We start from the raw sequence: 24,168 nt of genomic DNA on the forward strand, positions 1-24,168 counted from the left end.
GCTTTACTTTTGAAAACCACAGGGTGTCAGTGTAGGACCAATGAAATCTACTTGGGTGAACAATGGGATTGTTCATTGTGCACTTTACATGTACTCTTCGAACTTGGTGGAACAAAAATATTCTTTATGGATGCAAATGTAAATCATGTTTGCATGATTCATCACCGTGTAGGCCTAATACACGTAATATGTCTATTGAGCCCTTCAGCATTTTGTTTTAAGATGGTCAGTGGAACAGAATATATTGGGCTGTGTAACTCCATACCTGCAAATAACCTGAAGGTCACCGTCTGGTCACAGACGCCTGACTGCAGCGACAAGGAGTACTCATCATACTTTGATCTTCCCCTCAGTTTCAATAAAGCCCTTATCCATCAAATGGAACAGCGGAGTGCTTCTCCCACCGTCTCCAAAAGAAGTCACTCGTATGGCATGCTATGATTTCCTGGTATTTATTATCAGTCATCATTTATTCTTTTTATAGAACTGTACAATTGTACCCAAAGTGGATCATACAGCCCTTTAAAAAGTAACATCAAAAGCAGCAAAATGAAAACACTCCAGGACATAAATGTACAAGGGAAATTGTTAAACCATGGTACAGCTGCAATTCAAAATCTGAAAATCTTCTGTACAGCAAATATACATTTACTCTTGAAGGAATTATTTTTAATCATCCTGCATATTATTCTGTACATTGCCATTCGTCTACATTTGGTTATTTTGTGCATTCAACATTAGTATGCTGCCTGGGCCTAAATGACAATAATGCCACTTGTATGCTAAAATTACATTCTCATAGCTAATTGTACAACTCAAATTAAAACCTAACACTTTCGCTGAAAACAAAAAACAAACAGCCAAATTGATGGTGAAAAAGGAACCTCTTCGCAGCTAAAGCATTTGCACCCTTGCAAGAGGATGTTAACAGTTCTAAAAACAGCAGGCTGCCAGTTGGCCCTATAAGGCTTCCACCAGCAAAAGAAACTCAAGTGTCCAGTCACATTTCTTCAAGGTACTTTGTCTGTAGCAGTGCTCTATTCAACCTTTACAAAGTCATTCACTTATGTTCTTTAAACATCCTTTCATTAGTCTTTAGAAAACACATTTGAAACAGCACAGTACAGGCGAAGGCCTAACTCCACACCATTCAGTCTGCAGTGTCTATGGCCCTCTTGTCCTTCCATACACCGCTAGTTGGCATGTAGCTCCTCTCCCCCACACACGGTCCTATGGGGGAGGGGGGCTCTGCAGGCGTGGGGCAGCCAGGCAGTAATTCAGTCAGTTCAGGACCAGCCCTCAGTATGAAATGATACTGGAGGCGGCAGGTCCTGAGCCACCGGCACCCATCTGCAGGTTCCCTGAAGAGTTGGACCTCCTCATGTGAGGAAGCAGGTAGGAATCCCTTCCCAGCTGGTGAACATCAAACCGGTCCTCCTTCCTGTATGCCAGGCAGCGCCTTATAAAGGCCTTGGGGAATAAAAGGCGACATCGTTCAAAACACGGGCACTGAGAACCAATTAAAATGATTAAACAGAGCAATACGTTGAGTATGCTGGTGATCATAACTTATGGCTGGACAGAAATGCATCTCAAAAGGGCCTGTGATGTCTGTACCTTACTGTGAACACTAGCGGTCTCGACAAAAGCAATGCCAAATACAGGAATTGATCATAAAACAATGCAAAACTATTAAAGAAGATGAAGTAGAAGTGACAATTGCAGTCAGATGGTAATATTCAGAACACAAATGATCCCTCACCTTTGCTTCATTACTGGCAACAGGCTTGACAGGAAACTGAACTTCGGTTGCATTAAGTATTGTGTTCTCCTGCAGGATATCCTGCTGAGACTGATTGTGGCCGAACGGCTGAAAAAGAAATAAGGCTCAGCGTCAACTTATTTTCTCGACACTCATTTTGGTAAATCAATAAAACCAGTTCTTTAAAAACGTACTTTTCTTCCATACAAACACTGGAAAAAGATGACACCCACAGACCACACGTCCACCTTGTTGGAAATCTTTGGAGGTTCTTTGCCAACAACAAAACACTCCGGAGGCAAGTACCTTTGAGAAAACAAAAACAAAATGATGTCTGCCCACATGTCAAGCATCATATCACCCAAATAATGTGCTGGTCCCATGACACGTGTATGCGGTGGCACTTCTTACCAGTAGGTCCCTGCTCCTTGTGATGTCAGGTCCATGCCATCTGCACCGTAGCTGTCGTCGTCCATGATTTTGGACAAACCGAAGTCTGTGATTTTGATTTCCCCACACGCTGTGCCATCAACAAGCAGGATGTTACCTTGAAATTGGAACAGAACAAATGAGCACATTGCATCAGAAATAATTGGAGCCCTCCCAGTATGGGATATCATTCAGGTGTGTGCGAGCGTTCGTTCACCCGGCTTGAGGTCATAGTGGATGATGGGGGGCTTGATATCGTTCAGATATCGGAGCGCATTCACAATCTGCATGACGATGGAGCGGGCCTCCTTCTCCGACATCAGCTTGTGCTGCTTCAAGTAGAAGTCCAGGTCATTGCCTTCACAGTATTCCAAAACTGTGCAAAACCTTTGGGGGCATCATAAAATGAGCAATGTGTAAACGGCAGTGACAAGAGATATATATAGATATATATTAGTCAGTACAATAAGCAAGGTTAACTTACGTGTCTGTGTCCAGTGAGAAGTAGTCATACAGCTTGACGATTCTGGGGTGGTCCAGCTGCTTGTGTATTCTGTACTCCCGACAGGCATGTCTGCAACAAGGTGAGCAATGTTACCATGGGCAACCAACTGAATGACACCAGGCAGTAGGAGCACAGCAGTATGACTGAATAACCCAGATATTAAGCAGATGGAGTAGAACAATAAGCTTAAAGCCGGTGCATTACAAGTAAATACATTTTGAAAAACTGTGTTGTTACTGTGATTCATAAAACTGACTCGATACCGCCACACAGTGTTGAATAAGAACACGGAGAAAATGGCAACGATTTAATGTGGAACATACTTGTGATAATTCTCCTTTTTCTCCTCTCTCCAGTTCTTGTTGAGCTGATGAATTTTCACAGCAGCATAGCGTTGCTCAATCAAGTCAAACGCCTATAACAGAAAGGTTCTGGACTGGTCCACTCAAACAAAGACTTGTAGATGCAAACTGACGACATGAATACACAGGTCGAATATAAACTCACCTTGTAAACTTCACTAAAGCCTCCTCTTCCCAGAAGATGTAACAGTAGATATCTCTCGTTCAAAGTCGGATGGTCTTTGAATCTTTCAAACAAAAACAAGGTCAGAATCTCATTAGGAATTAACTCGATGGTAGGACTTTCACCAACTCAAAAACAACTAATGGCTAGAAAGAGGGACCTCATTATTGAAATGCTAGTCAGGGGGGAAAAAAAACAGGCTCATTTTACATCGTGTGGCAGAATGGAAAACACGGATATTGAAAATGACTTGTGACAAGCACCATGACTGCCTCTCCAGTGTCTAACTGAACCATCTCTGTCAGCAGGAGCCCCTGTGCGTATTCCCTGACATCACAGAGATGCCAGTGATCAGACTCACTGTGAACTGTCCTCGTTATTTATTCTCTTAAGTTCCCGAATGTGAAGGTTCCGCACTCTCTCCAGACGCTCCAGCTCCACCTGGATTTCCGCTTCTTCCTATAAAATGATTCACACACAAACATACAGAGGAACATCAGAGGACTCACTACAAGGAGAGGGGAGCTCATCAAAACTCACTTCTACGCCTCGGCTGACTAGCCTTGTATTAAATATTAACGGTTGACTTGGTAGCAAGTCTGTCTCTAGGGCAAACCCTCTTGATGCTTATTCACCTAGAAAACAATTGAATTAACTATATGTTGAGGGGAAATTCAGGGAAAATGTCCACAGAATCTCTAAGCAGAGTGGAACTGTTAGTGGTTCTACATCAGGGAACAGTGTCAGGATGTCTAATCACGATTGGATCGACTTGAACAATGCGACGCATTAAACAAACACTCTGCTCGTGTTGCCTAGATCTGCCAGGTTGGCACACTGACCTTTTTGAGGTGCCCGAGTCGTAGTTTGTAGATCTCTTCCTGCTCGTGATACTCAGCTAGAGTCAACCTTTGGAATGAACCAACAAAAGATCATGAGAAATGAAAGCAACAGGATCAAGCATATTTGTTGACAGATATCTAGCGTCTTGTGTGCTTAGCCAAAGGTAGGGAGGACAAGGGCACTCACAGCTGAGGTAGGCTGGGCTTCAGAAAGGGATCATTCTCTGCTCCGTTCACTGCCTTGGTTTTGCGTTGCTTTGGCTCAGAGTTTGTGGTTGGTGCTTGGGAGTTGCTGGACGATGGGGGTTTCCTTTTGGCTAGGAGTTTCCTCTGCTTCTCGATATCCTCCCTCTGTTGGTTTATCCACTCTTGCTGTCTGCAGATAAAGATGTTCTATGTAATCAATACCATTTCTGCCAAGCCTGAGTTTTACCCTGGATAAGCCTTTAGAATAAAGAGGAAAATGATACACGCCAGTACAAATTCTACAAACTTTTCTTCGATACCTGAACAGACTGAACTTTGTTGAAAGAGAAAGACGTGTAGCTCGATAAATTTCTCAACTATGGTTAAGTTGACTTGAGACAACTTTGACAAGGAGACCAAGATACTCAACTTGACTAGGTTTTGGAAGGCAAAGCCATCGGTCCACTGCTCTGTGAAAGAGGCTCCATGTCGCACAGTGGTGAAATGGCCTAACCGTAGTCTGTCCTGCATACTCTTTTCCCGGCACGCCTGTTTCTCCTGGGTGCTCTAGGCAACACAAACAATGACAGACGTCACTGACTGAGTACTCATACAGGCTTGTCACAATGTTAAAAAAAATGTATATATATATATATATATATATATATATATATATATATATATATATATATATATATATATGCTAGCTTCAGACATTCCGCCTTGAAACGAAAGGGAAGTACCTTTTCTATGAGCAACTTCTTGCTCATGGTGATGCATTTATTTAAGCGTTCTTTGTACTTTTCAAGTAATTTCTGTTGTTCGTCTATCTGTCTCCTGAGATCGCAGTTCGCCTATGGAGAAGAAACAAATCAGGTTTATCATATTACAACCCTAGTAAAACCATAAGCCCTCTAAACACTCCTACCGTAGAAATAAGAACATTGCAGCTAACTTCCCAAGCATGTCAGCCTAGCATTGAATAACACACATTTTTGTACGCACTTTAGGTCTACGTGCAGCACGGCGAGCCTTTTTAATTGATCCATGTGTTCAGTGGCGTCACATTAATACATCACTGATACTTCAACTCAATGAGGGAGTTAGGAATGTTCCGCTGATGTGTTCTGTCCATTAGCCATATTTCCCTTACTCTAAGCAAATCATCAATTCTGCCTTCTTTTTTCTCAAGGTCCAGGTTCTTGTTCATCTCCAGGGCAGCCAACTTGAGCCCCGTCAGGTCAGTCTGCAATTAAAAACGAGTTAAGAATTTGTTCGCGACACACAGTCCAAAGTGCTGAACACACATACTACAGTGGTGGTCATCTTCACCTGCACACATTTGATTGCTAACTGCCTTGGATGCATCACATGTTCCCCAAAAGACAGACTCGTAGGCGATGAGCTGTTTTGCCTAATCTGAAACCCAAGGGACAACAATTGTTAGCATATCTAAAATGGTAGTCAATTTCTTCAAAACATTGACTGTGTTATATATATTTTTTTTAAATGGGCCATTCTGGCTTGGACAAGGCTACTATGCTTTCTTCATACGTTTATAAAGCCAACAAGCAATAAAGGAATTGAAGTGGATATGGGGTTACTTACACTGGAACCCTGCACAGAGTGGGAATGTGAGTTCTGAGGTGAGCGGATCACAGAGGGGAGACCTCTCACAGGACTGGACCCGTTCCCTCCATGGAACTGGAGAAAGAGAGACCACCAGTGTGAGTGACATCGTCGCCTGACACTTGGCAACAACATTGGCACAGAAAGCCTCCTTTATGTCCGGTTTTGTTCATTTGAGAGCTGGCCTGTGTGTGAAATGGATCACATCACGGCTTCATTGATATTCTCTAAAAACCTCTGCTGAACATCAAACGTGGCGCTCCACGACACAGGGACTAAGCCCAGCTCACTCAGGATAAGAGTATCATTTCAATTTTCAACCCCCCCCCCCCAAAAAAAGAATAACTTACATCAAAATAATCACTAATTTTGGGTCCTCGCACAATAGACTTCCCTGTGAGAGAGAAAATACAATTAGCATTGACTTTCAGACATCGATGACTGTACCTGGAGTACAACAGAAACAGCTTGAGGGAAGTTACCTTGGCTGTTCTCTGACTGGGTGTCAGGTTTCCTCTTTCTTCCTCTGGACGATTCAGAGTGTTTCTTTTCAGGAGTCTGTAAAGGACAAACTGTTTCACCAATGACCACTATCTGGTCGGTTGTACAAATACAATCATTTTGATTCCTTGAATTGTCCAGATTAGGATTTAAAATGTCTGTGTTTGAAAAACAAAAGCATAGTGAATACACTGTAGCAGCAACACATAAATCACAAGTCTACAGCCTGCTAAGGACTCCTGAATGTCGGTGAACTGACCGACCAATGCTGCCCCGCCGCCCAGTAGCTGAAAAAGGACGGGGAACATAGCCTAGTATTTCAAATACAATGAGCACCTACCGAGTATGCAGGAGAGCTCCCCCTTTTCACGTCTGAGCTCTGCAAACAGGAAAAAAAGGCAGGAGGGGTACAGAGAATGAGTTCAACGTAAAACCAAAATGCATAATTAATCGAGCTCATAATTAGCCTGTTCTGAAAAGAGATCAATTGTAATGGAAAGCTTTAATGAGGTAGTTGTGCGAGAACTTCCAGTGGGGAGAGGATGCTTATTTATGACCGATGCAGACCCCCGTTGGCAGTTTTGGGCCACAGGCTGTGAGAAATAGAGGAAAAGCGACTACAGCATGTAACTAAACTGTAGCACAGACTAACTAGCCTTTTCTAATGTCTGATTCAAATCAGCTTATGAGCTAAACAAGAAAAGAAGGTAATCGCCAAACAAAGCAAGGAATCAGCTAAAGAAAAGCAACCATTTTCATTGAATCAACGACCTCTAAGATAGAGGATGAGGATTATTTCTGGACCTACAAAAAAAAGCAAGCATTACAATGGTTAAACTGCAAAAACCCGAACCAAATCGAAGTCTAACATGAGGAGCCCATTTCAACAGGGCACAGGAACCCTCGTGATATTTTTACAAAATAAGATTTACAGGCCCCAGAACCAGGACAGAGCCTTGTGCAGGGAATCTGCTGACAGGCGGAGGTCTGACAGTTTCACCAATGCATCGTTAGGGAGGGTGTGACGTATGGGGGCCGGGGGGGATGTTTGGGTGTTATCTGTGCAGATTCATCATGTCTGCGGCAGAAAAGGCCAGAGAGGTGTTATTCTGCCTCCTCGATCATGCTCGCTCACAGGCCTCCATCAGTGACTTATTACACCACACGAACTAGACGGGAGGGGAGCAGACAATCACCCGCAGTCAGGTTGCTAATATACGTGCAGACTCCACATTGCGGAGGTTCAGGCTTCTTAGGTTAACCCTACAGTCAGCGATGTTGGGAGTCCACCACCCCACAGACTTGCGACACTGCTGCCCCTCCAAATTGGAGGCCATTTGTGTTTTCCCTTCATTAGCGAGCTGTGCTGCCAAAACACAGGAGAGCAGCGTGGAGGGAGGCTCAGACTCGGCATGCAGGATGATCAGGCTGCCCTGGCAGAGAGTCTGGCACAAACCGTGTTTGTACAGAGATGTGAGAGCGCGTGGCATTATGCGTCACAAGAACGCAGTTTAATCACAGCAAGATTCCGCACATTTTTATTCTCTCTAGCGCCATCTTAAGTCGCGTCTGACGTTCTCACCAGCGACAAGGAGGATAACAGGGCCCAGCTCCTCTCCCCTTCACTCACTCTCCGTGTGATCTCCCCGCTCACACCAACCAGCCCACTTCCAATCAAAACATAGGTCTGAGCCAAACAAGATGGAACGTCAAAGACTAAAGAAACAAATCCAGAAAAGCCGTAGATACCAGTTATACTGTCTGACAGCCTGTTCAAAACAAAATTGCACAGTCATTCATTTTTCACTAAAACCTTTAAGAACATCATGTTAATAAACATACCTCTGACTCTTTGTCACTGGAGGACCCCAGGCTTCCAAAACTTTGATTTGAACATTCATTGTTTGTCAAGGCCTGAAATCAAAACAGAAGTTCATTAGAATATTCTATTTAAACGTCATTTAAAAAGAATATGGCGGTACGCACAACCGGCCTTATAACCACATATCACGTGTAACCACGCCAGCCCAGGACCTCCACATCTGGCTTCTTCACCGGCCGGATCGTCTGAGACCAGCCACCCAGGCAGCTGGTTAAACTGTGGGTTTGCACAAGCGAATCATTTCTGCACAAACTGCCAGAAACCGCCTCAGGGAAGCTCATCTGCGTGCTCGTCGTCCTCACCGGGGTCTTGACCTGACTGCAGTTCGGCATCGTAATCGACATCAGTGGGCAATTGCTCACCTTAGATGACCACTGGCACGCTGGAAAAGTGTGCTCTTTACAGATGAATGGCGATTTCAACTTTACCGGGCAGATGGCAGACAGTGTATGGGGTCGTGTGAATGAGCGGTTTGCTGATGTCAACATTGTGAACAGAGTGCCCCATTGTGGCGGTGGGGTTATGGTATGGGCAGGCATAAGCTACGGACACAATTGCATTTAAAATCGATGGCAATTTGAATGCACAGAGATACAGCGATGAGATCCTGAGGCCCATTGTCGTTCCATTCATCAGCTGCCATCACCTCATGTTTCAGCATGATAATGCACGGCCCCATGTCGCAAGGATCTGTACATGAATCCTAGAAGCTGAAAATGTCCCTGTGCTAGAAGGATCACTACAGACCCTGGTTCGATTCCAGGCTGCATCACAACCGGCCGTGATTGAGAGTCCCATAGGGCGACGCACAATTGGCCCAGCGTCCTCCGGGTTAGGGTTTGGCCGGATTAAGAAATATTCTTAACTGACTTGTCTAGTTAAATAAAATCATCTTTATGCAAAGGAGATGTGTCGTGCTGCATGAGGCAAATGGTGGTCACACCAGATACAGACTGGTTTCTGTTCCACGACCCCACTTTTCTTTTTTAGATATCTGTTCCCAACAGAAGAATATCTGTATTCCCAGTCATGTGATATCCATGGATTAGGGCCTAATGGATTTAATGCAATTGACTAATCTCCTTATATGAACTAACTCACTAAAATGTTTGAAATTGCGGCATTTATATTTTTTGTTCTATATATATATATATATATATACTCAAAAAAATAAAGGGAACACTTAAACAACACGTCCTAGATCTGAATGAAAGAAGTAATCTTATTAAATACTTTTTTCTTTACATAGTTGAATGTGCTGACAACAAAATCACAAAAATAAATCAATGGAAATCCAATTTATCAACCCATGGAGGTCTGGATTTGGAGTCACTCAAAATTAAAGTGGAAAACCACACTACAGGCTGATCCAACTTTGATGTAATGTCCTTAAAACAAGTCAAAATGAGGCTCAGTAGTGTGTGTGGCCTCCACGTGCCTGTATGACCTCCCTACAACGCCTGGGCATGCTCCTGATGAGGTGGCGGATGGTCTCCTGAGGGATCTCCTCCCAGACCTGGACTAAAGCATCCGCCAACTCCTGGACAGTCTGTGGTGCAACATGGCGTTGGTGGATGGAGCGAGACATGATGTCCCAGATGTGCTCAATTGGATTCAGGTCTGGGGAACGGGCGGGCCAGTCCATAGCATCAATGCCTTCCTCTTGCAGGAACTGCTGACACACTCCAGCCACATGAGGTCTAGCATTGTCTTGCATTAGGAGGAACCCAGGGCCAACCGCACCAGCATATGGTCTCACAAGGGGTCTGAGGATCTCATCTCGGTACCTAATGGCAGTCAGGCTACCTCTGGGGAGCATATGGAGGGCTGTGCGGCCCCCCAAAGAAATGCCACCCCACACCATGACTGACCCACTGCCAAACCGGTCATGCTGGAGGATGTTGCAGGCAGCAGAACGTTCTCCACGGCTTCTCCAGACTCTGTCACGTGCTCAGTGTGAACCTGCTTTCATCTGTGAAGAGCACAGGGCGCCAGTGGCGAATTTGCCAATCCTGGTGTTCTCTGGCAAATGCCAAATGTCCTGCACGGTGTTGGGCTGTAAGCACAACCCCCACCTGTGGATGTCGGGCCCTCATACCACCCTCATGGAGTCTGTTTCTGACCATTTGAGCAGACACATGCACATTTGTGGCCTGCTGGATGTCATTTTGCAGGGCTCTGGCAGTGCTCCTCCTGCTCCTCCTTGCACAAAGGCGGAGGTAGCGGTCCTGCTGCTGGGTTGTTGCCCTCCTACGGCCTCCTCCACGTCTCCTGATGTACTGGCCTGTCTCCTGGTAGCGCCTCCATGCTCTGGACACTACGCTGACAGACACAGCAAACCTTCTTGCCACAGCTCGCATTGATGTGCCATCCTGGATGAGCTGCACTACCTGAGCCACTTGTGTGCGTTGTAGACTCAGTCTCATGCTACCACTAGAGTGAAAGCACCGCCAGCATTCAAAAGTGACCAAAACATCAGCCAGGAAGCATAGGAACTGAGAAGTGGTCTGTGGTCCCCACCTGCAGAACCACTCCTTTATTGGGGGTGTCTTGCTAATTGCCTATAATTTCCACCTGTTGTCTATTCCATTTGCACAACAGCATGTGAAATGTATTGTCAATCAGTGTTGCTTCCTAAGTGGACAGTTTGATTTCACAGAAGTGTGATTGACTTGGAGTTACATTGTGTTGTTTAAGTGTTCCCTTTATTTTTTTGAGCAGTGTATATACATAAAGTGTAATAATTTTTTGGGTAGTGACGGCAACAGCGGGCCAAGCTGCTAAATTAATATAGGGGAAACGGTGTGAGGATCGGTGGGTTTGACACACGCTCACTCACTTTGGTTCCCCCGCTGGTGCTGCCAGTGCTGCCCCCGGTGCTGCCACTGACCCCGCCCATGAATCGAGCCTCCAGCAGCTCTTGTCTCCGGGGGTCCAGGCTGTGCAGCTCCTCCATGGTGCCTGGAAGAGAGGAGCAACACCTCAGAACCTGCACACTATCATGTAAACCACTTACTGCCTACTCCTTGCGTTGCATGGTATACCGAAACGTCGGTACTTTTGTGATAAAACAAAAACAGTACTCAAATTTTTATGTTCGGTACTTCTGTCAAACGCGTCTCACGTGATTGAGAGGATCAAGTCCATTAGCGCAGCCCCTATATAGCGTGAAGAGCAAAGATCCTGCTCCACTTATTCATTGCTAGAGCCACCTGGGCTGCTCCCCACTCATGTAGAGAGGTAGAAACTGTTCATTACTGTTCGCAAAACAATGTCCAAAACAGGCTAGAACACTTCAAAATGGAAGATGATACCGGTAGCTTCCAGCTTTAAATTGTAGGCCAATTTACCCTGTTAGCTTCCAGCTGAATGAATTCACTACTCTAGTAGTTTGTGATGATATGCAAACCATAATGCTAAATATGCTGATTTCAAAGCTGACTGTCATCAAAAACATAATTCATTTACTTAGTCTCGCTTGCCACCAGAAACTCATTAACTTCATCTCCCTCGCCTCCCGTCTGGTTTCCACTAGATTCCATAGCCAAAGCCAGACTCCAAAGTTAAACTCCCCCTGTGAATGACTTCATTACTTTCTTAGAGACAGCGCACACTTTTAGAATAGAAGAGACTGCTTCTTATGCAAATGTTGTTGATCAGTACAATAATGTTCTCCTAGCAGTTTCCAATTAAATAAGTCCTAAATGGAAGGGATTGTCATCTGTAGCCCCGTGAAATCAGCTAAAACAAGCTCAATAACTCAACGCATGTACACACTCCTATGGAATAATATGCATTCACCTGTATTGTGAATAGACCTAAAACTGGAGATTTACCATTCAAATAAATGATAACCATGTTGTTTTGTAGTTAGACTGGTAAAAACGAAGTCAAATTGATTGTATAATTTATTCATTAACACATACATGGCTCTTAAAAAAGACATACAAATGTAATGATTTTAAACTCAAAAGATGGCAAACGATTGAACAGAGCAGTAGCTGAGTTTCTGTCCGGATCAAGTGCCATGCTGTGACTTTGGCTAGTACTCTTTTTTGTTGCGGTATTGTTTCGGTATCGCGCATCGTGATACTAAACCTGGCATCGAAGTAAAAATTCTGGTATCGTGACAACATTAACTCATCCAACGCTGCAGATGAGATCTGACTGAATCACGATCACCCATTCCATACATCATTACAGCTTGAACCAAGTTGTGTCCCCCAGCCGCCACCACTCCCACCTCTGAACCAGGTCAGTTCAGTTTCATAGCTGTACAACAAGACTCAGAGGAACATGGCACCTCCCCATGACATGAGTGATATATGCCCTGACACAATCTGATATATGTCCTGACACAATCTGTAGCTGAGCTCAGCCTGCAGTCTAACACCAGATAATGGGATTTAACAGAGTTACAGGTTGGGTACCGTTTGGAGTAAGCACAGAATTTGTAACCAACTTTAGCGATACGGTCATCGTCCTTGATTCGTGGAAACAGGAGTCTTAAAAATGTCTCAATCAATGAGAAGAGACTTGAAATGGACAAGATGGCAGCGCACACATTGGACTACTTTAATAACGGAGCAAATTCTAAATTTAAAAACGGACACCCTGCAACTGGACATTTTACGAGACTCCTGTTTCCATGAATCGTGGACGACGACAGTAGATCGCCAAGCTTGGTCAAAAATGTGCTACACCAAACAGTAACTCCAAGTATAATGGACACTTATTTTTTTAGTTAAATCATATTACCTGGTGTTACAATCTGTAGCGAGGCTGAATTCTATCTTCATGCAGCCTACTAGTCAGTAAACTTGCATCTATCCTCTGTATTCTTTTATACAAAAGGAAAACCAGACTGTCCGTCTTGAATTTATTTTTCCCACGACAAAGATGAGAAACTACTGAAAAATACACCATTATCTGAAAACTACTTCATTTGTTGAGTTTCGTGGATTTGCTCTGAAGCTCTGGCCAGAAAAACTGAGATCAGGTATACAGCTAATTTAACAAGGCAAGTCAGCTTCTGCCTGGCACAAAGTCTTAACTGCAAGGTAATAACGCGATTGACTTAGAACCCTGAAGGCCTTCAGAATAAGCCTCATAATTAGTCCTGGGGGATACTCTGATCATCTAAGGCGGCAGAGATAATCTGTTAAAACAAGGCATTACCACAGAGCTATCCATTTAGCTCCAACTAAAATAAGGTAGTGACAAAGCAAAACTAATGAGGATTGTTCCCTCGTCACACACAAAAGAACAGCTGAAAGCAATTTCTGAAACGTTTAATAGGCTAAATGTCTGGATACTTCACATCTGAACAGAGCAGGGGAGACATTTCCTACATTTATACTCCTCAAGATAACAGTCTATTAACACTGAAATATTTGACATAGCTTAATCCTGGTACATGCCTGACAACATTCTGCCTGATGAGTGTTAGAGGCAAGGCAAACCAAACATGGCGCTCTATAGCTATATGGGGCTCCCTAGTTGCGCAGAGGTCTAAGGCACTGCATATCAGTGCTAGAGGGGTCACTACAAACACCCTGGCTCGAATCCAGGCTGTATCACAACTGGCCGTGATTGGGAGTCCCATAGGGCGGCGCACAATTGGTCCAGCGTTGTCCGGGTCTGGCTGTCAGTGTAAATAAGAATATGTTCTTAACAGACTTGCCTAGTTAAATAAAGGTTACATTTACTGGAGTTGATAATAGCCTACACCAGTGGTTCACAAACTTAATCCACTCGGGCCTCCCATCATTGGGGAACATTCTGCAGTTATAAAGCTAATTTCTAGCAATTCTACACATTTTGCCATGTCCTTTATGACATCGGAGGGACTTAAACATTCCAACAAAATCAATGGGCTACAAAACCTAGCAAAAAAAAAGTTAGTTGACATGGGCTTGTTGATCTGGACATTACTGACAAGTTATAAATTCAATTGAAGTCGGAAGTTTACATACACTTGTGTTGGAGCCATTAAAACTCAATTTTCAACCACTCCACAAATTTCTTGTTAACAAACTATAGTTTTGTTAAGTCTGTTAGGACATCTACTACTGCATGACAAGTAATTTTTCCAACAATTGTTGTTTAGACAGATTATTTCACTGTATCATAATTCCAGTGGGTCAGATGTTTACATACACTAAGTTAACTGTTCCTTTAAACAGCTTGGAAAATTACAGAAAATTGTGTCATGGCTTTAGAAGCTTATGATAGGCTAATTGATATAATTTGATTCAAACTCTGTGCCTGACATCATGGGAAAAATCTAAAGAAATCAGCCAAGACCTCAGAAAAAAAAAAAATTGTAGACCTCCACAAAGTCTGGTTCATCCTTGGGAGCAATTTCCAAACGCCTGAAGGTACCACGTTCATCTGTTCAAACAATAGTACGCAAGTATACACACCATGGGACCACGCAGCCGCCATACCACTCAGGAAAGAGACGCGGTCAGTCTCCTAGAGATGAACGTACTTTGTGCGAAGTGCAAATCAATCCCAGAATAACAGCAAAGGACTTTGTGAAGATGCTGGAGGAAACCGGTACAAAAGCATCTATATCCACAGTAAAACGAGTCCGATATCGACATACCTGAAAGGCCGCTCAACAAGGAAGAAGCCACTGCTCCAAAACCGCCATAAAAAAAAGCCAGACTACGGGTTGCAACTGCACATGGGGACAAAGATTGTACTTTTTGGAGAAATGTCCTCTGGTCTGATGAAACAAAAATAGAACTGTTTGGCCATAATGACCATCGTTATGTTTGGAGGAAAAAGGGGGAGGCTTGCAAGCCAAAGAACACCATCCCAACCGGGAAGCACTGGGGTGGCAGCATCATGTGGGGGTGCTTGCTGCAGGAGGGACTGGTGCACTTCACAAAATAGATGGCATCATGAGGTAGGAAAATGATGTGGATATATTGAAGCAACATCTCAAGACATCAGTCAGGAAGTTAAAGCTTGGTCACAAATGGGTCTTCCAAATGGACAATGACCCCAAGCATACTCCCAAAGTTGAGGCAAAATGGCTTAAGGACAACAAAGTCAAGGTATTGGAGTAGCCATCACAAAGCCCTAACCTCAATCCTATAGAAAATGTGTGGGCAGAACTGAAAAGGCTTGTGCGAGCAAGGAGGCCTACAAACCTGACTCAGTTACACCAGCTCTGTCAGGACGAATGGGCCAAAATTCACCCAACGTAAATGTGGGAAGCTTGTGGAAGCCTACCCAAAAAGTTTGACCCATGTTGAACAATTTAAAGGCAATGCTACCAAATGCTAATTGAGTGCATGTAAACTTCTGACCCACGGGGAATGTGATGAAAGAAATAAAAGCTGAAATAAATAATTATCTACTATAATTCTGACATTTCACATTCTTAAAAAAAGTGGTGATCCTAACTGACCTAAGACAGGGAATTGTTACTAGGATTAAATGTCAGGAATTGTGAAAAACGGAGTTTAAATGTATTGGCTAAGGTGTATGTAAACTTCTGACTTCAACTGTAGCTCTTAGGTCTGCAATGACTGACATGACGAACGGAAAGCTGCTGATACCCTACCCAATTTCCAAAAATGTACCTTATGCATTCTACTATTAACACTTTCAAGAATAAAGTTGAAAGCCTCAGAGTTCCTAAAAAAAATAAACTGGCCTAGGCAATATCTTCATTATTTCACATGTAAACAAGCACACAGTATTAGGCCTACAGCCGCAAAAACAGGATTTCAACTACTAGGCTGGATCCTAAACAGTCCGATCCTCTTCCTTTTCTCAATCTCCCTCAAGCCTGAGGGCCTCGGAGACAGCTCAGCTAAGGGAATTCTCCAAGCTACAACCTCAGAGCAGACTCCGTGGGGGTCTACTTCACTGATATGGCCTTGCTCTAATATGCGCTCCATTTTGCATCTACAAAGGGCTATGAGGTCTCATAAGATCTGTTCAGTCAGTGCATCATGTCTGCCGCACCACTTCCACTGTCAAGAGTCAGACCAAAGATAATGCCAGAGAGACACCGATTTTGAATAAACCTCATTGAATCCAGACATTAGAATGGAATTCAACAATATTCAAAAATGTATTTAACTTATTAGAACATTAATTTGCCCAAGTTAATCATAAGACACGAACAAAATGTATCAGTGGTTGTATTTTCCCTGCAACTTTCTGAAAATGCCCGTGCACGCACAGCTACACTTTGTGTAGCCATTAGCGATAATGCTAATGATAACAATCTTCTGGTAGAGATGAAAAGATGATTTAGATGCACTATTGTAAAGTGGTTGTTTCACTGGATATTATAAGGTGAATGCACCAATTTGTAAGTCGCTCTGGATAAGAGCGTCTGCTAAATGACTTAAATGTAAATGTAAAAGGCTTTCCGAAAGGCTACTTTTGTAGTACTGCCTACCAGTCAGAATGATGTCAGGATTACTTTCATCAACCCAGTGGCAAGACCCCCCCCAGACCTTAAGAGGTTTCCTGATGTGGTGTAAGCATTGTTGTGGACTAAGAAAAGCAGCAAAATGTGATGTTCTATTAACAAAGTGAGATTTTGCCAGCGAAAACCTGAAAACTGGGAAAATCGTAAACTAAACAATTTCGGAAAAAAACTGAATCAGGCAACAACAAAAAAATACGATTTTATAGGGCACTACAAATGCAATGCTTGTCAAAAGTGGGTCTACATTTCACTTTCAAAAGGGTGCTCGGGTACTGCCATAAATGTTCTGAATTCAATTATCCAGTAAAGTTGAAGACCCAGTGGAGGAAACGCCTAAATAAAAGCCAATGCCCTGTCTTTCCTGTGTCCAGTACAAGAACATTACAAGCCACTCTACTCTGGCCAGTACGACCCATGGTGGTTTCCCACCAGCCTGTGGTTTACAGCACCCACAGACAAGACGACAGTTCCTCCACCTTGTTCTCCACGCTCATGTTAGACAATGCAGGCCTGTCTCCAAGACAATTCCCACAAGCGCAGTGGGCCGAAGGGACCTGGGGCTGGCTGTTTTACTTGGCTTTCACAAAGAACACCAAAGTATCCGAGCTGGAACAGAGAACAAACATGTATATCAAATTATTCTCTGGCAGCTCTCTTAAAATCAACACCCTTACATCAACCTAGCAATTTGCCCACAACATAGGTTTGTTCTGAAAATGTTTTATGCAAGAGCTAGACTGACTAAAATTAGACCAGATATCACTCATTAGTGCTACAGTCTTCATTTGTTCCCTATATTGGCATCACATAATCCACAAGAACAATCTGACTACCCATCGTTCAAATCGACTGTCCTGTCCAACAATTTCTACTTTCACGAGAAAGGGACCACTCCAGCTCATTTTACCAAAATGTCCACAGCAACAACAAAAAAGAAGCTTGCCAGCCACCTTCTTATTGCAAGGGGATAGCTTAATCAGCAAGATCAAGTGAAAAAGAGAAACTATACCAAACAAAAATATTAACGCAACAATGAAAGATTTTACTGAGTTACAGTTAATAAGGAAATCAGTCAATTGAAATGAATTCATTAGGCCCTAATCTATGGATTTCACATGACTGTGCAGGGGTGCAACCATGGGTGGGCATGGGCCCACCCACTGGGGAGCCAGGCCCAGCCGTTCAGAATTAGTTTTTCCCTCACAAAGGGCTACTTTTGTTCAGTGTATAAACCATGCTAAGGCATAAAATAGGCCAATTAAAAAATAGCTAAATCTATAGCCTAGTTCAAAGCCCATTTAGGCTACTATTCTATGATGTCAACTAGGGATGCAAATTTCTGTCAATTTTGCTTCTGTCTAACTGACCCTCTACCTGGTCAACAAACAGTTACTGTTTGGAAAATAATAAATTGTGTGACCAACAGAAAATACTATGAGAGATCTGTATATAATGAGATGTTATGTTTCCGCCCTAACAATGCGAGTCATCCCAAGGCGGGAAAGTAGTCGACAAGCTTAGGCCCAAAATAAGCCCAAAGAAACGAATTGGGCATATTTGACTAATTTTGGCAAGAGTGAAACCTCTTGCTTTGCCTCTTCCTCTCTGATACTACAGATGCATACAAGGACTGGACATTTTTTTATTAAGAGCTTAGTGGATACATGCAACAATAGCAAGCTTATCGTCTTACAGTTCAAGAGGCTGTAGCCTGTTATTGAACACACAACTCCTATAATGAAGCAGCTAATAAAATGCCATTTTCAAACATTTGCCAAATTGCAATTTGCGGAAAACACAGCTCTAAACCTAATGCGAGCAGTTGTGACAGAGATTAAAATCTCCTTCAGAAATGTAGAAAAAGGGGGAATCTAATAGCAACAACTATGATGGGTTACTAATATGACGAGGATTGTGCTTCTGGACAACGAAAGAAAATTGATATGAAAACCAATAGAACAGGAGAGAAATGCTGGTTAATGGCATGAGGAAGTCTTTATAAAATAATTGCATCCACATTTCTACAGATGGATTTTCGCAGGGCAAAACATGCCTCATTATTTGAAGTAAAACGTGCAGGTTTTACTGCCTTAAGCTCACATTGCAAAGCAGTGGGTGACTCGCTGATAGTCAACGGTAGGCAGGCTTCAGCCTATACACCCAAATGGCAAATGGGAGGCACTCTTAAATTACGAGTTAAAAATAGCTCCTTTTAAATCGTGGCCACCAAAGTTTAATACGCGAATGGTTATTTGTTGCCCAATGACTGGACTTAGGTTTCACTACAGTAGCCTACAGACTTGAGCTCCTCTTGCACAGTCTGACAGGTAGGAAGGCTTTTCCACTCCTCAAACCAGGCTCTGTATGCGTGTGATGAATAAGATGCATGACGACATAACGAAAATAACATTACAAACCACTCCACGACAATTTAATACAACATAATTATGCTAATTACCCTATAGACCAATAAGCATGACTGGTCAAATTTATTTTGGGCAGCTAACCGTTTAACATCCCTAATGTCAACTAGCCTACTGTAGATTAGTTTGCTGTTCATCCGCATAGTGTGGTGGGTGCTGCAACACCAGATGGAGGCAGTCTAACTGGCAGGGAATGCAAAACAGGCGAAAGAATGAAAAAAGACACAACACCCTGGAGACAGAAAGGATCAGGTACCACAGCAGGTTCCATGGCACCCAAGATGGATGCCACTTTAGCTCATTTGTGGAGTAGAGGTGAAATAAAATGTGGTGCTCTGGGGTCCTAGGGAGTCTTCGTACAAACCCAGGACGATGCAGTGCAACAATGCTATGCATCTCCAGTTAGAAACATGCATTTGATTTAATATAAATTGTATGCAACAGCTGCCCAAGTGGAACTTGCATTATGTAGACTATGGTATTTCGCATTTTTCAGTGATAATGTAATCATAAGCAGCAGTTATGCATGGCAACAACATCATTCATCAATAACATCATTCATCAAAAGTGGAAAAGTTGAAAGAACATAAAATGGAAAACCAGCCATGATTTACCACATTCAACCTAACAAAAACAAGCGAGTGTGGCACGAGGAAACCTCAGTTCCTTGGTCTCCACATCACTAAGGACCTATCATGTTCTAAACACACCAACATAGTCGTGAAGAGAGCACAACAATGCCTGTTCCCCTCAGGAGGCTGAAAAGATTTGGCATGGGACCTCAAATCCTGGAAAAAAAGTTCTACAGCTGCACCAGAGAGCAACCTGACTGACGCCACACACAAACATTCCTTCACACACACGCTGCTGCTACTCTGTTTATTATCTAGTCACTGTTCCCCTACATACATATACACATCACCTTGACTAACCCCCGCATGAAAATCCCTGGTATATAGCCTCGTTATTCTTTTTTTGTGTTACTATTTTTCCTTTTAGGTTATTTAGCTAATTGTTCCTACTTAAAAAAAAAGATTTACTCTGCATTGTTGCTTAAGGGCTCATAAGTTAGCATTTCATGGTAAGGCCAACATCTGTTGTATTTGGCAAATGTGACAAAGATCATTTTGATTTGAGTGTAAAGCGAGTGAGTAACTTTTTTACCTTTATTTAACTAGGCAAGTCAGTTACGAACAAATTCTTATTTTCAATGACGGCTTAGGAACAGTTCAGGGGCAGAACGACATGTTTACCTTGTCAGCTCAGGGATTCGTGATGTAATTTTATAGCTTGCCAGTAGATATTTCAGTACATCATGAAGTAACTTGAGAAATGTCATGTAACAGAGTAAATAATGCTCAACTTAATAATGCTCACTGCCAAATATCATTATCCACTTCAGATTGCTTAATGATTATAGGATTGAAATGAAGCAGACAGGTGCTATAGAACACTTTTTAAACTGTTCTGAACCATTGGGGACCCATTGAATGTGCAGATTTGTCAGGAAATTAGCTTTAAATTAACAGTCATCTCTCTCTCAGCTCCATGACAAAATGTGCAGAATTACAGAAAAATAGTCCCGTCCCGTCCCCCCCCCCCAGAAGAAAAAATATATATATATATAAAAAATAACTTTGGAGAAACACTGCCATATAAAATGTCTTCTGGGTTACAATACTTTGACAACCCTATCACCCTTTTCAGAATTTAGTCTGTTGCACTAGACTGACTAGAGCAGGGTTTCCCAAACTCGGTCATGCCCCCCGGGTGTGAACCTTTTGGTTTTATCCCTAGCACTACACAGCAGGTTCAAATAATAAAAGCTTGATGATGAGTTGGTTATTTGAGTCAGCTGTGTAGTGCTAGGGGAAAAAAACAAAACATGCATCCGCATAAAAAACAATATGCATTTTCCCATCCGAGTAGTTTCCCCATCACATTGACCTGTTGCGGATGAAAGGCTTTTCGTGATGACCAAGTGCACATGAAAATAACTGTGGTTAAATTCCCATGTACTGTATAAAGGATACAAGTTATTAAATGGGTTTCCATTACATTTTCAACTCTACTGTTCAAAATTTGCGTTACGTCGCTAATGTGCCCACTCTGGTCTTGGCACGTGCACACTAGCCAACAGATTGCAGATACAGCGCGGTTAGGCTGGCCTACATGAGATAACTATGGACAAAATAGTGATATTTTTATTTGTCAAATGCCGGCCAACAATCGATCATGTCTCCAGAACCCCCGATATTTATTAGAAAGCAGAATCAATCACCACGTGCACTTTCACCTCGTGAAGTTCATATACCTTATTGTATCTGTAGCCTAACAAACTACATGGTTTCCAAGTCCTAGTCGAGAACCACACACCATATTGTCGCGCGACTTCAAATTTACTTCTACATGGTTATTATATCAATATGTGCACAAAAAGGCTCCATTCATTTTACCGACAAAAAGATCGCACCTTGTCTAGCGTATTTTGTTTTGTCAACATTTCGAAAGTCTGATTACCTTTTTTTATACGACATGTACTTTACCAACAAAAATGTTGGATGAAAACCTGGTTATAGTTATAATTTGTACACCGCAAACTGACTGCAAAAATCCCAAACAGATGTAGTATGACAAAAACAAACCTTGATAACATTGGGATATTATTGAATATGCCTCCATTTATGCATGGAACAGATTTTCTAAATTAAAATGACTTTGAAATACTTTTAGTCATGTCCAAGATTGTATTTTTATTTAAAAAATGTTTTATTTTGCTCAGAAAATGTAAATATTTTAGGAATGTGACCAATGTCTAGAAATCTGTGAATCACTGTTGAAACAGAACATTTGCTTTAAATATGTACTGTTACCTGGTACAAACAAAGATGGGTATAATTTGTGGAAAGTCCTAACAGGAATCTGTTCACAAAACTTGGTAAAGTAACAAGGAAACCAACATACAACGCATACAAAGTAGAATGATCAATTCACCTAGTCAACTAGCCACCAACTCAGCACGTAGCTTATTCTTAATGTTTGTCCATAGGGTACCAGAGTGAGGAGATTTTTCGGTATAAACGTGGTGCGTGAAAAACGTAATTAAATAGCCCACTCCCTACCTGGTATCTTATGCTGCCGCTTTACAACCTTGTATGCGTTGTTTGTCGGCAAACTTGTTATTTACGACGTTTTTGGAACAGATTCCTGTTGAAACGTTACAGAAATTATACCCACTCAACAAAGATCACAACAATAACAAGGCATGCAAAGACCATCACAAAGACTTGAGTTGTCATGCAGGACATTTAGGCTGACTACTTGTCTAAAGTAATACACTGCCCCTATTAAACTATTGCCACTGTCCTGTCCACACAAACCATTGAATGTGCATGCTGTACTGTCATTAGCACAGTAATAGTTGATGGATACTTGAGTCACTTATACTGTTGTTGATAGTCAATGAGTGCAAAACAATTCTGATTGCAAACACCCGTTTCTGAATCGAATATGATCCATTGCACAGTAGGTTCTCATGACAAGTGTACTTAGCTGGTTACTGCAATATAAAAATATGCCATCCCAACTTCATGTAAAAAAAAAAGGCGTGGGTCGCCAGACACCATTGCATCATTATCGATAAGGAGTAAATCATTCTAGTTAACTACTGTATGCATGTACATATATTCATGTAGTCCACAGAAACTCATGAAAATCTCGCAATACTGAATCCATGGGTCCTCCATGTCACGTCCCTGTTTTAAATCAGACATCTTAGCTTGTTGGCTAGCAAATGCAACATTTAACAATAGATACAGGTAACGTAGTTAACGTTGTCTTTGTAGCCGGTAGAGACAGTTAGTAGCTAGCTAACGTTACCTGGATAGCAAATTCTGTATCGGAAACTTGCTAGCCAGCAAGGCAAGTAGCTAGCACGCTCGCTACTCCACTTCAGCATGTCAATAATTGATTAACTTAAATTGCGAGCAAAGTATCAGTAGTTTAAAGTACTGTGCTTAACATTGACCAATTAGCTAGTTTGCCTCATATATTTGCAGTTAGACACCACCAGCTAGTACTGTAGTGGCTAGCTAACGTTAGCAGGCTGCTGCCCATCATGGCTTCGGTGTAACTCAAGACGCAATTCATTTCAAGACTATTCTTAGCACGTACCACAAAACGACTCACAAAACATGTAACAAATACTTTTCTTCCAAAATTATTTTACAGTACCTTCCTTGGCCTTCACCACTGCCGTGATATGTTGCTGAGAAAGCAACCCCTGTGCTGTCGGGGACGTGGAGAGCTAGGGCCAAGATGGCGTCCTCTCCAAACTTCCAATGTTACTTTGGACACTCATCAAGCTACTTTTTGAAACGACAAAGCAAACAAACACCGCTGTCAGTGGCAGTACAATCTCGTGATTTTTGAAACCTTGCAATGTTTAGACATAAGCCCAGCTGCACCGGTAACCTCACAAAATGTTGGAATTTAACATTTTGGACATAACCTCCTCACACCTCTGCAGTGCGTCTGGAAGTGCCCTGTGCTGTTGTACCTTACTTCAAGCGTCACGCATCGTGTGCAAACATTATCGCGAGGTTCATGCACCCAGGAAAAATGCCACTGGTGAAAAAGCCATCAAAAATATGCGTGAAAGAGAACATCGTAACTGACATACAGTGTATGGAAGGCCGTTCCCGCCACCCACCAAAATAATTATGTCTCGGAGTTAGTAAGTCAGTAATGAGAAGTCATAATCAAGATACAGTAAGTCATTATTATGAGATAGCAAGTCATCTTTATGAGATAACAAGTCCTTATTGTGAGACAGTAAGTCGTAATTATGAGATAGCAAGTCATTATTGTGAGACAGCAATAGCAAGTCATATTTATGAGATAGTTAGTCATTATGGGATTGTAAGTCAATTATGAAATAGTAAGTCATTACAGTGCGATAGTAAGTCATAATTATGAAATACTAAGTCATTATTATGAGATATGTACATCTTAATTATGAGAT

General features: G+C 42.4%; 1 protein-coding gene across 1 annotated transcript; it reads right to left on the reverse strand.

Moving 5' to 3' along the window:
- Nucleotides 1-436: 436 nt before the first annotated feature.
- On the reverse strand, nt 437-23,709 carry LOC106581771 (serine/threonine-protein kinase tousled-like 1-B). The gene is made up of 22 exons (XM_014164057.2): nt 23,379-23,709; nt 11,101-11,222; nt 8,222-8,293; nt 6,720-6,758; nt 6,361-6,436; nt 6,229-6,272; nt 5,858-5,953; nt 5,582-5,668; nt 5,403-5,495; nt 4,993-5,103; nt 4,680-4,816; nt 4,251-4,439; nt 4,064-4,130; nt 3,583-3,680; nt 3,204-3,285; nt 3,020-3,111; nt 2,676-2,765; nt 2,409-2,578; nt 2,174-2,309; nt 1,957-2,068; nt 1,763-1,870; nt 437-1,470 (listed from the first exon to the last, which is right to left on the reverse strand). The coding sequence occupies exons 2-22, from the start codon at nt 11,215-11,217 to the stop codon at nt 1,300-1,302; spliced, it is 2,187 nt and encodes a 728-aa protein (XP_014019532.1). The 5' UTR covers nt 11,218-11,222; nt 23,379-23,709; the 3' UTR covers nt 437-1,299.
- Between the last annotated feature and the right edge of the window lie 459 nt (nt 23,710-24,168).

Source organism: Salmo salar, chromosome ssa21 (assembly GCF_905237065.1).
Source record: "Salmo salar chromosome ssa21, Ssal_v3.1, whole genome shotgun sequence".
Classification (NCBI taxonomy): domain Eukaryota; kingdom Metazoa; phylum Chordata; class Actinopteri; order Salmoniformes; family Salmonidae; genus Salmo; species Salmo salar.